This window comes from Uranotaenia lowii, chromosome 1 (assembly GCF_029784155.1).
Source record: "Uranotaenia lowii strain MFRU-FL chromosome 1, ASM2978415v1, whole genome shotgun sequence".
NCBI lineage: Eukaryota > Metazoa > Arthropoda > Insecta > Diptera > Culicidae > Uranotaenia > Uranotaenia lowii.
The window spans coordinates 192,136,545-192,151,827 of NC_073691.1; the positions used below are offsets into that span (position 1 = coordinate 192,136,545).

The following is a 15,283-nucleotide window of genomic DNA, read 5'->3' on the forward strand; positions in this document are numbered from 1 at the left end:
ATTGAGTTATTTGGATGGTCAAGAAATAGAAAATTAAAACTAGCTTTGAACTAGACAAAGGTTGGTTCGTAGTGTGCATTATAGATGGCGCCCATGGTGCCCAAAAATTTAAGTCGATGGATTTCTTAATTTGACACTATCTCGAAAACCACTTGACGGATCATTGCAAAAATTTGCACATGTTAGCATTACATTACTCGGTAGTTTCACTATAAATTTTATCAATTTCATTTTTTTCGTTTACAAAACAAAGTGTTGCAGTTTTTTTTTAAATTCGTGTTAAAATAATTAAAATTCCTGTAAACCTAGTCTTAATTTAAAAAAGAGAGCCATTTATTAAAATTGAATCTTCAATATGAACTTTTTTTTTAATTTTTCTCGTACATTTCAACGTTTGAACGATCCTTCGATGCAGTGAGTTGAAATAAATCTTAACAAATGACAGCCGAGAGCTGTCCAGATCATCTCACCTGTAGTATTTGGGTAGCAAGTTCAAGTTCCCACCGGACGACCGGCCATATCATACATACAAATCAACGATCAGATCGTAAACTCTCACTCCCGCCCGGGCTGCGCTGTGTTGAATTCGCTCGACTAGACACTGGACAGCATCTTGTTGAGGCAGTAATGAGCAGTTGAGTCGCGATCGCGAAGTTGAACAGAACTGCTTGTGCTGTGATTTGTACTGTCATATCGAGTGACGATCTGACGACATATTCCCTATACCTAGAACTCGTAAAACATTCTCTGCGGATTCCGGGAGTTTGTGTTGATCGTTGCCGTTGAATAAAGAAATTGCGATTTTCTTGTATTTCAAATGTTTACCGAGCGCCGCGATCGATAGTGATCTGGGATAAACCTACCTAATAATATAAAAAATACAATGAAACTCATCATTATCGGTGGGTTTCTGGCTTTAGCTACGCTTCTGTGGGCTGCTGATGCTCGTAAGTTTAGCGTTTTTCAAGTTCAGCAAACACTAAGGATGGAAGATGCCGAGATGACGCATTTGCAAGATTTGTTGTTGTATTTTTTTTCCTGTTCTTCATGGCTGAAGGTTATCGGACCGGTATCACAACGGTTTTTGTCACACTCCAAACCGGTTCCTTCTAAAAACAAAATATGTTTCTTATGTTATCGAACCCATTTGGCAATGATATCCAAAATATCTCGGCCATTGTATTTGTGTGCTGCAGAACCGTAGCCTAAATCGTCTAACTTTTCATTGATTGTAGAGATATTAACCTGTCAAACGCCGGACGCCAAACCGGGTCGATGTGTGCTGCTCAGGGCCTGTGATGGGCTGTTTACATTGATCAAGAAAAAGCCACTGCTCCCGGAGGATCGGACCTATCTAAGTCGAAGCCAGTGTGGATGGTCCTACCAGGACAACCATCCGTTGGTGTGTTGCTCGGATCCGGTCGAAGCACCTCCACGGGCTTCCGAATCTCTGCTTCCGGAAGTCGGTGTTTGCGGTATTCAGACGAGTGATCGCATCGTGGGCGGAGTCAACACCAAAATTGATGAATTCCCGTGGCTCGCCCTGCTCAAGTACGCTAAGCGTGAGTACAGAGAAACAACGACCGATCGAAAAGTTTACTAATCTATTAACACCTCTTTTCTACTTGGTCAATTCTCCGTCTGCGGTGATCGTACAGCGAACAATGTTTTCGGATTTCACTGCGGTGGGGTGCTGATCAACAACCGGTACGTGCTGACGGCTTCGCACTGTGTCAATGGAAAGGACATCCCGACCACCTGGAGTCTGTGAGTACATTTATTCAAGTTTGGATATAGATAGCTAGTCAGATACTCTCAGGTTTCTCGAATACAAGAAACGACTTTCAACTTTTCGGGGAATTCCTGCCTGGGTATTCACATTTAGTACTCATACCGATGTTTCATGGAAAAATTAATATTGATCTTTGTTCGGTTTGTCTGTTTCCACGACAAAAAATTGTGGTAAAGTTTAGAAGCAATTATGTAGGTATGCATCTTGAGGTTTATAAATAATTCGATAAATGGGGATAAGGTTGCAAAAATGTCAAGCGAAATGCTCCGCTCGTAACTCAAAATTTCAAATCTTATTCAAATTTTGATGAACGCCTAAAACGATTCAAGGATAACAATCTCGACTTAGAACTAAAGCCAAAATCTCGAAATCTTATTCCAGGTCCACAATTCTACTAAAATTTTTCAAAAAAAATCTCACTTATTGATAGAAATTTAGTCCCGAATATCGAATTTTAATAAAATAAAACTAAGCTTAATTTGCAAAATAATACGAAAATTTGAATTGATTCATTAGAAATACTGTCCCCCCACAATCATGGGTCACACACAATTATAAGTCACCGATCATAAGAACTGCTGAAATCTACTGAACTAACAGAAATTATTTCATACTATTATTTTTAGTTAATCGATAATATCATCAAAATGTATTAAACTTATGAGGAAAAAGTGTGCCCGTGCCAGTGGAAAATAAACGAAAACGCTAAAGGTTAGCTGGGTTCACAGATCATGGTGATACAATTTTAGCATTTTAGTGGAAATGAAAAACTTTGACTTTCATTTTCGCCGGGTTAAACGATTTGAGTTAATCGTAAAGTGTAGTTTCCGATTAATGGCTTTAGGTATCGTTACATTTCTTGAATGCAGTTACATACATTATTGTAAAACTTTATATGTACCTTTATTCCTTTCGCGAAACTGGCACAATTAATCGACGTTAAAGAGTATTTAAGAAAGTTCATTAGAATTCCTATTTTGGTCCAATCATAAATCCAGGAATCCAAAATTTTGAAATATTGCTAATCCTAGAACTAACAATTAACTATTTTGGCAACATGATACTAATATTTCCATTTAGTAAAATCAGTTTTGAAAAATTGAAAAGGATTTATCTGATAAATATATTATACAACATGTTTAAATTCAAATTGTCAAGCGTTAAATAAAAGAAGTACAGTCAACATTGTTTTACTAACAGATATTTTTTTACTCTGATTTCATTTTTTTCAATATTGGAAGTTAATAGTAGAAAAACACTACGCATTTTCAAATAAGCCGTTAGGAAAGAACAGAAGCGTAGTACAACGTATAGGATTTGGGTTTTCACATCATTACACTAGTCAAAAGTGTATCCTGCTCATATCCTTTTCTCCCAAACCTCCAACCTTAAATTATTTTGCTAGGATGCAGAGGTGACTTCGGTCCTAAAGCACAAAATTGATCTTTCATCCCTTTCTACCTTTTCCAATCTATCCATTGACTACTAGGACGTGGCCGGCGCCGTTATTGATGTTCAAAGAGAGAGCATCTGTTTTGTTCATTGAGGATGAGCTGCTAATCCCAAGCACCATTCTTTTGACCTTTGTACAAACCTGATGGCCTCGGTCAATCACGGAGTAGCAACCATTGGCGATGTGGAATTCGTTCTACTGAGCCACGCCTGCGACAATGGAGTTCGAAATGCTTTAAAAGTAATGTGGAAGCAATAATGGAATCACTAAATAAATAAACCTTACTATTGTTGGTAGAAATTCATGATGAAGCATTTCGGGTTCCATAGTTCAAGGTGGATGTGAGTAGTCAATCCAGCTAAGCTAAGCTAAGCTAATATCATCAAAATGTATTAAACATATCATGTGTGCGTTTGATAACAGTAAAATTGCTGTTTGAATAGTTTTTATCATACGTGGAGCTTTCGAACTATCGCATAAAATTCCAATGTTATAAGGTTGACATCTTAAACCTTTAAGCCCCTTATGCGGGCGTTTCGAAGATTCCAACCAAATGAATTGGTCTAGTATAAGCACAAAGGACGAGTTTACGTTTTCCAAATGAAAGTGACCCATATCTGTTACAGAATCCACCAAATTCCACACAATCATGGGTCATGGCAAGCAAAACAAAACATTTCTTGGTTGCTAGCTCAAGCCAAATGCCCTTTGAAGGTATACAAACAAAGAATGCCCCCAAATGTTTGCCAGAAATTTGTTGATTTCTATGTAGATATTTGGGTGTTGCCATGGACTACTATGTGACTAATATAATTGTATTGTAGGCAACTTGACTAATAATTGTTACGGGCTACAATTTTGACCCATAATGTTGGGTTTGAAAAACGTTGATTTTTTTCGGTAAATTGTGTTATTTTTAAACTAAATTGAAAATAAAAACAGTAACTTTTTAAGTTTTATAGCAGGCTACTAGATAAACTTATGGTTTTATAAGGGTTTGAGTAGTCCAATAAAACTATCGGTGTTTCTTAGGATATTTGAACTCAAAGAGGAAGCATTTTATGACTGAAATCCATTCAAAACTTAATATTTGGTAATTTTACACCCGATTGAACGAACATTTTGTGGTAAAAGTATTCGTTAATTAACTTATGATAGTGGGATGACTGTACCTAGAATAATGTATTTTGCGTCCAAATTTTTTTAAACAAATTTCATCAAAATCAACATGAACGATTATTTGGGAACTTAAAATATAATTTAAAATTGACTGATGTGTTTTGATATAAAAAAACAGGTTTTAAGGTTTTCTTCATTTTTTCTATTTAATAATTTTGATATAAGCGAATATTGGGGAAAAACGACCCGAAGTTGCACGGCCTGAATATTGGCGGAGAAATATCTGGTAAGCTTAGGTTAGAATAATTCTGGTTTTTGTGGTTCAAAATTTGATAAAAAAAATATTAAATTAGATGTCTGTGATCAGATATCGGAATCTTTACCAGTTGATCCAAATACTAGTTTTGCATTTAAAACCTCAACTAGATGCATTTTCCATATTCGAAGCTCATCATTTCGGAATGTGAAAAACCAATTAAAATTATTACAACACTTCAACTTTTAATTTTTTTATGCTGAATTGGAACTTAAGAAAGTTTCATAATGGTTATCCAGAATTGAAAAATCCGAAGCAGTTTCATCATTCGCAATTTTTGTTTCGACTTATAAATGGAATTTCAAATAAATTAGTGAAGGAAGAATTCATAAAAAACGCTGAAAATTCAGTATTCAAATGAGAGATTTCTGGTTAAGGGTTTTGATACGAATTTCACTTACATATTTGGTTCATAACTTAAAGAAGATATTATCAGGCACTTAGATTAAAAATTCCTTGTCGGATTCGGAATTCAAAGAGGAAGTATTTTATGACTGAAATCCATTCAAAGCTTGATATTTGATAATTTAACACCCGATTAAATGAACATTTTGTGGTGAAAGGATTCGTTAATTGACTTATGATAGTGGGATGACTGTACCTAGAATAATGTATTTTGCGTCCAAATTTTTTTTAAACAAATTTCATCAAAATCAACATGAACGATTATTTGGGAACTTAAAATATAATTTAAAATTGACTGATGTGTTTTGATATAAAAAACAGGTTTTTAAGGTTTTCTTCATTTTTTCTATTTATTAATTTTGATATAAGCAAATATTGGGGAAAATGACCCGAAGTTGCACGGCTTGAATATCGGAGGAGAAATATCTGGTAAGCTTAGGTTAGAATAATTCTGGTTTTTGTGGTTCAAAATTTGATAAAAAAACATTAAAATTAGATGTCTGTGATCAGATATCGGATTCTTAATCAGTTAATCTGAATCCCGGTTTTGCCTTTTTATTTCATTTTCCATATTCGAAGCTCATCATTTCGGAATTTGAAAAAAAAACAATAAAAATTATAATAACATTTCAACTTCTAATTCTTTTGCAGAATTGGAACTTAAGAAAGTTACATTTGAAATATTCGAAGCAGTTTCACCATTCGCAATTTTTATTTCGATTTACAAATTGAATTTCAAATAAATAAGTGAAGAAAGAATTCATATCAAAAGCTGAAAATTCAGAATTGCAAAATGAGATGTTTGAGGGTTTTTATACAAATTTTACTTGTTGGTTCATAAATAATAGAAATTATTATCTAGAACTTAGATTGAAAGGAATTCAGATTTTGAACTCAGCTTCAAAAAACAGGATTCAGATCCGGAATTCAAATAGGGTAAGTGAGCCTAATTTCGCTATATTTTGTCAGAGGTTTTTAGATTTGATATAATTACGCCGAACCTTTAATATTTAGATATACAATTTTTTGATAACTAAGTTCCAATTTTTTTCTAAATTCTGTTTTGGTCTGAAATAATCATTTCAAGCCTTAGTTTATGAAAAATATCATGTTTTATAAAGTGTGTCGATGTTCCTAATATGGCACTAATTGTTCCTAATGTTAACATATGAGGAAAAATATATCAACGTACCCAATATTACACTATTTGTTCCTGATTTTGTATATGGGTCTGTTTTTTTAAATACTTTAATGAGAAAAATCTCAAAACTCACCTTTTTTATAAATTTTACAACGTTTTTGGAATATGAATAGAGAAATAAGGACTATTTAAATCCTACACAATATTCCTTTACGCTAGTTTTTAAGAAAGTAGTGGATGTTGAGCTTTTTGAAATTCAAACTTTTACTTTTCCAATGGATACATATATTATATTTCAAAAAGTAGATTATTCATCGTAATGGATACAAATAAGTACAGTCAAATAGAGCATCATACAACAGCATGGTTCGATGCAACGTTTGTGTACCACAACACATATTTAACTTTTATTTTAATATACTGGAATATAATTATCATTTAATGACAACAAAATGATGATGCCATAGTTTTTCACATTGTGAGATAGTTTGTTAAAGTTTTTGATTCTCATAGAAAATTAGAAAAATCGAAATTTTTGCATTTTCGATGCTGTAAAAACGTTACACAATGTGACAGATTGGCTTAATGATATTACCTACAAACTCTTTATTGATTTTATTATCCTATATCAACACTGTTGGTGTATAAATATTTTTCGGGCAATCATTTAATTTTTAAAAAAAATTAAAATTCCGTTACCAGTATTGGCTAAAATGCATCGACATGCAAATCAATGATTCACAGTTTAAACACTGATCACACTGACATGCCACTTAGAACACAAATTCGGATATTTTGTGGCTAATGTTTTTTTGTTAAATTTTGCAGGTTCGCAATACCGACGGTAGGGGGGGGGGGGGGAACCTGCAACATTTGAGAAAAAAATGCCCTATAGGAAAAATGTACCTGTTCAGCCCGATGTTATCGTACAAATTGTCTCTATTTTTTTGAAAGTTGGGTGACATTTTCTAACTGGGATAGCATTTCTTCCAATCAAGATATGTGCACTGCGCACTCTGGAATCGACATTGCGTACTGTTGGAAAAAATATCCAACAAACGAAATCGAGTGTTCATTCAGTATGGTCAGTGGTTTAAATGTTGTTTCCATATGCTTAAATATGATGTAAAATTGTAGTTTTTTTTATCCCTGAATGTATACAGCACCCTTATGCTTTCCTTTAAAAAAAAATCTTTGACAGAAAAAAATATAAACTTTAATTCTAACAAAATAAAAAAAACTGCAGATCGTGCTTTATGCGTAAGGACATCACAAATATGTCAAAAACTATAACTATTCAACCTTTTTTTTTTAATTTTTCATAAAAAAACAAAGGTTTTTGCAACTTACCCCTTTTTCTTAGTAGGGTGAAAATCCCATGTTTTGTAAATTTAAAAATAACTGGTGGAACCATTTTTTTCTGACTACGTTTGATGTCTCATTAACCTTAAAACTTTTGATGTACAAACGGTAGGATTTTCTGTGGACATAAGGTTTTTAGAAGCCAATGAAGTTGAAAAGTGTTGCATGATGCTCCAAATGACGGTATACAACGTATTTCATTGAGATTTTTTTTTTGTTTCTTTCGATTCTGTTCTCGTTGAGAAGCTCTCTGTAATTTTATGGTTTCCTTTCTGTCGCGAAAGGTGCGTTCTTTACAACTTGGCGAAAATAATTTTTCAACATTTTTAGCTTTGAGATACACTGAAGTAAAAAAAATCATGTTTTATTAGCTCAAAACAGTTTATTTTAACAGATCGTTGAAAATTAAGTTAAAACACAATTCAACCAATCAAATTTATCTCAAATACATTCTTTGACTTTGATATAGTTTGGAAAACTTTGACTATGTCCATAATTAGGAACACATTGAAAATATTGTTCCTAATTGTGAACATATGCTTTTTTCAGCTTTTACACGAAAAAAACATGGTTCTAACATACTTGTTACTTAAATCATTATAAAAAACAATCCGACGAAAAATTTCAAAAAAATCGATTGACAAATTCAGCTTTAATCTACCATTTCTGAACAGCTGTTTTTTACGAAATTTGCTAACAATTCTATTCTATTTTGACATACTTTGAAACGAACTGGATTTTACGAAAAATCCTGTGAGTTAGAAAACTAATTTGTTTGTAAAATAAAAGTTCACATGATCCGTTACATTATAATTTTTTTTTATAATTGTGATAAGTGAAAAATAACGTCATAAACAGTCAAAATTGAAAAGTATGTTAACATTAGTATGCAAACTGGACATTCACAAGGAATCACTCGACATGCAACACGACTGGACCCCATCAAGGTTGACTAATGACTGCCCAATATAACGCACACATAGATAAAGAATGCGCAGAGGCTTTAGGCATCACTCACACACTGATCAGGTATCAAGTCACTAATAGACTATGGCATACCACACAATTAGGTACTCATGCCAAATTAGAAACACTTACCCTAAAAATATAACATTCAGCTTCAGCTCGAAGTTAAATTTTATAATCAAGATAAACATAGCAATGTGAGGATTTCATTAAGAATTCGAATTGCAGGAGATCGCAGCTTCATTGTTTGAATTCTACATTCCAAATTTAAATTTAATATTCAATCAGTCAATTTTAAACTCAAACCAGCAGAAACCACATATATTAAATAATATTTAGATTCATTTGAAGATTTCGTTCTTTGAAAAATATAGATTTTAATTTATATAAAAATAAATTTACAGGATTGTAATAATAAAATAAATAATTTGAGAATTTTTATTGGTCAACCTTCAAGCGAAAGTTAAGCTGTAAATATATTTTATTGGTATTCATAGCTTTACAGACCGAATAAATTATTCAAAACAACGTTTCAAACTAAATTTTTTAATTTTAATCGAGTTTTCAAGAGTAGAAAATGAATCTGATTTGAACCGCAGACAGAATCTCTTACTTTTATTTCTCAATATTTTGTGGTTGAATATAATTAGGTTATTATTTGCTAATTCAAGAAGATACAAAAAGTTTGCCTCTAAAATAAAACCTTGGTTCTGCATTATTTATTATTTTAATCTTCAGCAAAAGATTTACATTTCTAGGACTTAATTTCGAAAGTTAAGATTCAAAATGTATTCCTAACTTTTATTATAAAATAACTCACAGCTGAATAATTATATAAAACTTATACATTTTTTTACACTCTTTATGTAAGAATTGTTCATCAAGCTAAACTGATATGAGAAACATTTGTCATCAAAATCCTCCCATGAACCGGTTCTTCCTACGGCCATGGGTCGGGGAAATCCGGGAAATTTTGTTTAAAACCCTGGAAAAATCCGGGCGTTTGATTTCAAAATGTTACGCGAAATATCTGGGCAAATTTGGATAAAACCAAGGAATTGTGCAACAAAAATCAAGAAAATAAAACGCCCGAGAATCATCGGCGGATTTAAATCATAATTTAGGCTTTCAAAAATCGGTTCATGATCATTTTGATAAAATTTGATTAATTTGCTTGTTTGGATGCAAAAATAAAAAAAAACTATAATGTCTCAATTTGAATTTTTTTTTTGGTTTGGCAAATAAAATGAATGAAGCCAGGAAAAATCCGGACTATTTCAACGAAATCCGGGCCGGACCGGTCTGGAATCTGGTCTTTTTAAATAAATGAGAAGAACAATTTATATCTAAATTCTTAACTTCTGATGAAATGGGTTAAAATTAATACATTTTGAGGCAAAATTTTGAAATCTGGTTTAGAGATCTCAATCTAAACACTTGAACTGGATTTAGTTCTTTATCTAAACTCTAGAAATCATTCCTCAATCCGAAATTCTGGATATTGAATATTTAAATTGAACTTGGATTCGGAATTTGGAATCGGATATATATAATTAAATCTTCCAAATTATTTGAAAATAATTTAAATTTTGAGTTCTGAGTCTAAGTCTGAGGCTAAGAACCTGATTATCATTTCAAAATTGTAAGTCTGAACCGTGTAGAGAACCATGAATTCATATAAACAATTGTGAATAAATATTATTTTTAACACGTAGGCTTCATACAAATATTCAATGAAACCGGAATCTGAATATGATGTTCGAATTTTCTTTTAAAACCTGTAAAAACATTTAAGAATTTATTTTAAGTTATGGACTTAAATGCGTAATTCAAAAATTGGAGATTTATTTATTTTTCTACCGGGAGTCATTTATAGATTATGTTCGGCTTTCGGTCAAGAACTACAACACTTTTTTCCAACGTTTCGAATTTTTATTAATGCTTTGTCAAAGAACTACAATATAAATTCTTCCCTTAACCGATCATTAGTACTAAAGTCAGAAGCAGATGCGCTTCTAAAGCGTTCATCGATTGTCGGTTCCTGGTTATAAAATTTTGAATTTGAAAATATCTCAGTTTGAAAGTGAGGAGGAAAGCATACGACTTACGTGCCCAATAGTAATGGTTCGGTCTGGGCGGCGGCGTCTAATCCGTATTACGCATAGCGTCCGTAGCAAACTTTATTCACTCAACTCTCTGTTGTTTGGGTTTCTTCTTCATAGCCAGAAACCGGCGCCGGTGAGTGCATGCAAGCTGCCTGAGAGAGTGTGTGGCACACTTCACCGTAAGATTATTCCACACACATGTTTTATGCGTGAAAGCTACATATTTTAGTTCCTTGAGAAAGAATTAATAAAAATTCGAAACGTTGGATGAAGAGCACACAAAAGTGTTGTAATTCTTGACCGGAAGACCGAAGCCGAATATTACCTATAAAACCGGAGATAAAAATTCAAAGTTTATTTGTGCAAACTTGGGACTGGAGGATAGAAAAAGATTCAAAATCAGTTTTTTTCGAAGAAGGTTTGGTTGTTCACCAATTATCAAAGATTAATTTTACTTAAGATAAATAAATAAAAAACTAGAAAAACACCAAAAATGTTTGATGGTAGTTAAAGTCTGACAAAAGATTTGAATTCAGGACGCCAAAATCTGCTAAAATCAGTTACTAATCCATTGAAACATCTTCGCGTTTCTCAAATTGAAAAAATACATCATTTTCGATTTTATCACGGTCAAAAAAAAATTCACCGTGAATATGTTCAGTTCTAATTATTCTTCTCTAAAGCAAATTTTTAGGCTTTTTCTTGAAATTAAACCATGTTGTATATCCATTTGATAGTCTACATCTAATTAAAGTGAATTATTTTGTTTTGATGGAAATTTAACAGTCGTTATCTCTTATTTCGATTTTAAAAAAAAGTTCAAAAAAATTAGCATTAAAAAATTTGTTTCTGCTTATTTCAAATTTCAATATTTTTAACTTAACACCTTTGATGAACTAAAAAGTATATTTATTCGAAAAATATTTAAAAATTTGCTAAACTTAGACTTTTTCAGTGTGTTTCTCGAAATTTGCTTTATGGGCAGATAATCTTTTGTCTTTATATGTAGAAAAACAGATATCTTAGTCATATTTTCAGACAAAGCTAGCAGAATTTCATTTTATTCTTCCAAAATTATCCATTCAGACAATACTAAAGGCTATCCAATAAGGATTACGCACGCCACCACGCCAAATCAGAGACACTTATCTCTTTTCAAAAACGCTTAAATTCACCCACATTTTTATATGATTCGCATAACCAAAAAAGTTAATTTTTTTAAAGCGGCTAACCAACCCAAGTAACAACACTAGCATCAGCGTGACGTTAAAATACTTGTGTCGATTATTACAAGCGTTTTGAAAATCCAAATGACGATTTTAAACACTATACAGATAAAATAAGCAGTTCAATGGCATTTTCATATTATTGGATACCTATATACTACAACATAAACCATAAAAAATATCATAAACAAAGACGCTCTATGCTTTTGAATGAAAATTAAGGACCTGGTAATGGTTTCTGAATGATTTCTTAAAAATCGTGATAAAATCGAAACAATAACCGTGATAAAATCGAGCGTGAATTTGGCGAGTATTGATAAAATCGAATAGTGATAAAATCGAGAAACTACTGTATCGGAAAAAAATGGATTAGAGAGTTGGGAGTGGAGTCATCCCCGAGAGTTGATTAGAGTCCTAGAAACAATTTTTCTTTTTCGGCATTTTGATCCTCTAAGCAAGTTTGTCGAGTGGCAAGTGTTTTTATTTTATATGTATGCTCTACCTGGCATATCTTGAATACACATTTTTAAACTGTGAAAAATAGAAGTATTCTCACGTAAAGAGTGCTCGGTTCAAAAAGTGGACAACTTAAATTCGCCGTATTGATTCTAAAATATCATATAAAAAACTTGAACACCCCTCATTTTGTAGGTGTAAGTGTGTAGAATAATGCTTCTTTTTGGATTTTGACATTAGATCTTTAGCATAGCATAGCATAGCATGGGGTTACTACACACATCTTGCATTGGCTGATACACATGGTACAACTAATAATCAAAATCAGCATAAGATGCCAAAATGAGAATCTGGATTCAATTCTCATTTCAGATGTTGATTTTGAAGATTAGTGTGATACCATAATGCACACCGTGACAAGTCAATGTAATCATGGTAGGAAACATCTGAAACCGCAAAATAACTCTTTAGGTGCAGAGAACTCATACGACCCATAAAGCTGTTTCAGATAGGAATCGGAAGGGTGCAATTGAGGAAATCCTACTTAGCAGATAGGACTGATGAATGAAAGAATGAATAAAACATGAAACAACCTCACCAAAAGTCCCTCGTCGTCCAGGAGTGTTGGATATGACATAACACACACGATTTGTCATCCGTTGCGGTACGTTCTTCTCACATTTTTCAATCGAAGCAACTCAATTCTTCCTCCCGAGCGCAATTCGTAAACATTTGCCCAGTACAAAAAACCTTTGGAGTCGAATTGACGGTTATCACCGTTGATTTCACATTTTTTATCAGTTCAGCATATCATTGAAATCGTGGGAATTAACAAGATCAAACAACCATGTACAACACATGTTTGAAAAATATCACATTCAGGTCCATTGAGTGAAAAACGAAATCCAAGTACTGGCACGAAAAACAAAACCGAAATCAAGCAAGGCTCTTTCAACTCCATTGCAAATTTTAAAACTTTCTGTAAGACACTTTTCTTAAGATTGGAGCACTTATTTGGTAGCCATCTTTGCTGTGAAAATCCAGTCACACGTTGATACCAATTAGATTCAGTTTATGAAGATTCACTCAATTAAATAACGAAAATTATTGGAATTCTGGATTTTGACATTAGATCTTTAGTTATAAAAATGGCGTCCAAGTAAGAGGAGCTACGAATCAAAATTTTGTACATGCGTCGTGGAAATCTTAACTACACGCACGCAGAAAAAGCAAAATCATTGAAGGTGGCCAAATCAACTGTCACCAAAGTAGTAAAAGAGGTCAACCGGAATCTTAACTGAGAATTTGTTTCGTTTTTTATATATATTGAACTTCAAATAGAAAGATACTTTATTTTTTTTAAAAACAAAAACACGATTTACACGCCTGACCACTTTTTTATACGAACACCCTTTACATGCGCGTATCGGGCTGAATCCATTTCCGAATTTTGAAAAAAATTGAGAGAAATGAGAAGAATTTTGAACAACGTGAGGAAAATTTACAACCCATTTTGTGGAAGGTTTTGCCTCAATGATCGTAATTCCCTTAAAGCTAAAACCTTATCCAAAGTGATTTATTTTTTCCCTTCTTTTCTTTTACAGAGCCGAGGTCCGTCTCGGCGAGTGGGACACCTCGACGGCGCAGGACTGCGAAGGTCTCGGTGTGGACGTGGACTGTTCGCCGGATCCGATCGACGTCGAAATCGAGCGCAAAATCCCGCACCCAAGCTACAATCCTCAGTCGCTGGAACAGTACAACGACATCGCGTTGCTCCGGATGGCCCAGAGCGTCCCGTATACGGATTTCATCAAGCCTATATGTTTGCCGCGGAGCGACGATTTGAAGACTAAGAACACCATTGGCCAGAAGTTCCAGGTGGCTGGCTGGGGGCGTACGGCCACGGCTCGGTATAGTTCCGTGAAGCAGAAGGTGGGAGTTGATGGAGTGGATCTGGGCAATTGTAACGAAGTTTACAAGAAGGAACAGGTGACGCTACAGGATGGACAACTTTGTGCCGGGGGCGTCACGGGTAAGGATTCGTGTCAAGGTGATTCCGGTGGCCCTCTGATGGGAGTCGGAATTAAAAGTGGGGTACAGTTTTGGTATCTGGCCGGATTGGTTTCGTTCGGACCAACGCCTTGCGGTCAGGAGGGATGGCCCGGGGTTTACACGAAGGTCGGCAAATATATGGACTGGGTTGAGTCGAATTTGGCTCCCTAAAATGGGGGGATGTCGCTCGAGTGTGATGACAGTATAATGACAGTATACAACTATGTTTTAGAATGCTCAAAAATAAACGATCAAATTTACTACAATTCCCCACTTTTCTTCTTCATCCCTTTCCTTGTACAACAGCCCTGACACATTCCTGTACAATTGCTCAGCGTATATATTAGAATTCTGTCTGTAAAAGATGAGGGTTCAGTTTTGATTTCTGTTGGGAAATTTCGGTTTAAATTTCAAATAAGCTTTTCTATCACATAAATATTCTATTTTCCGACCTACCAGCAATGTTTTGCTCAAGTATTTACACATTTCTTCAATGAACGCTATGGTAGAGAAATTTTCTCTGTAATTTTTATGTTAAAAATTACGCCTCAGATCTCAATCTGTTGCATAATCCATCCGATGTAGGACGATATACGAGTGTAGACACCAGGGAAGTTGGACACCCCACAGGTTCGCGGTCCAAAGGACACCAACCCGAGTAGCACGAATCGATCCCGACTTGACAGGGCCTCGTTCATCAAGGGTCCTCCCGAATCACCCTGGCAGGCGTCTCTGTTTTCCTGACCCTGAACGCACATCTGATTACGGGAAACGATTATCGGAACCCTGGAATTGAGGCTGTAGCGAGCGTACGAACTGGCACATTGAGTAGTATCTACAATCGGAAGTCTCAGATATTGAAGATTCGGACTGGGGATGTTGCTTCCTGC

The 15,283-nt window shown here is 34.2% G+C and overlaps 2 protein-coding genes across 2 annotated transcripts in view; one reads left to right on the forward strand and one right to left on the reverse strand.

The window, feature by feature from the left end:
* Positions 1-619: 619 nt before the first annotated feature.
* Positions 620-14,659, forward strand: LOC129739505 (serine protease easter-like). Its single transcript, XM_055730975.1, has 4 exons — positions 620-947; positions 1,236-1,562; positions 1,659-1,767; positions 13,946-14,659. The coding sequence occupies exons 1-4, from the start codon at positions 884-886 to the stop codon at positions 14,562-14,564; spliced, it is 1,119 nt and encodes a 372-aa protein (XP_055586950.1). The 5' UTR covers positions 620-883; the 3' UTR covers positions 14,565-14,659.
* A 187-nt stretch (positions 14,660-14,846) lies between these two features.
* Positions 14,847-15,283, reverse strand: part of LOC129739506 (CLIP domain-containing serine protease B9-like) — a 33,497-nt gene continuing 33,060 nt past the window's right edge. Inside the window, exon 5 of the mRNA XM_055730976.1 lies at positions 14,847-15,279. Coding sequence (XP_055586951.1) covers positions 14,942-15,279 — 338 coding nt within the window. The 3' untranslated portion in view covers positions 14,847-14,941. The remainder of the gene's footprint in view (positions 15,280-15,283) is intronic.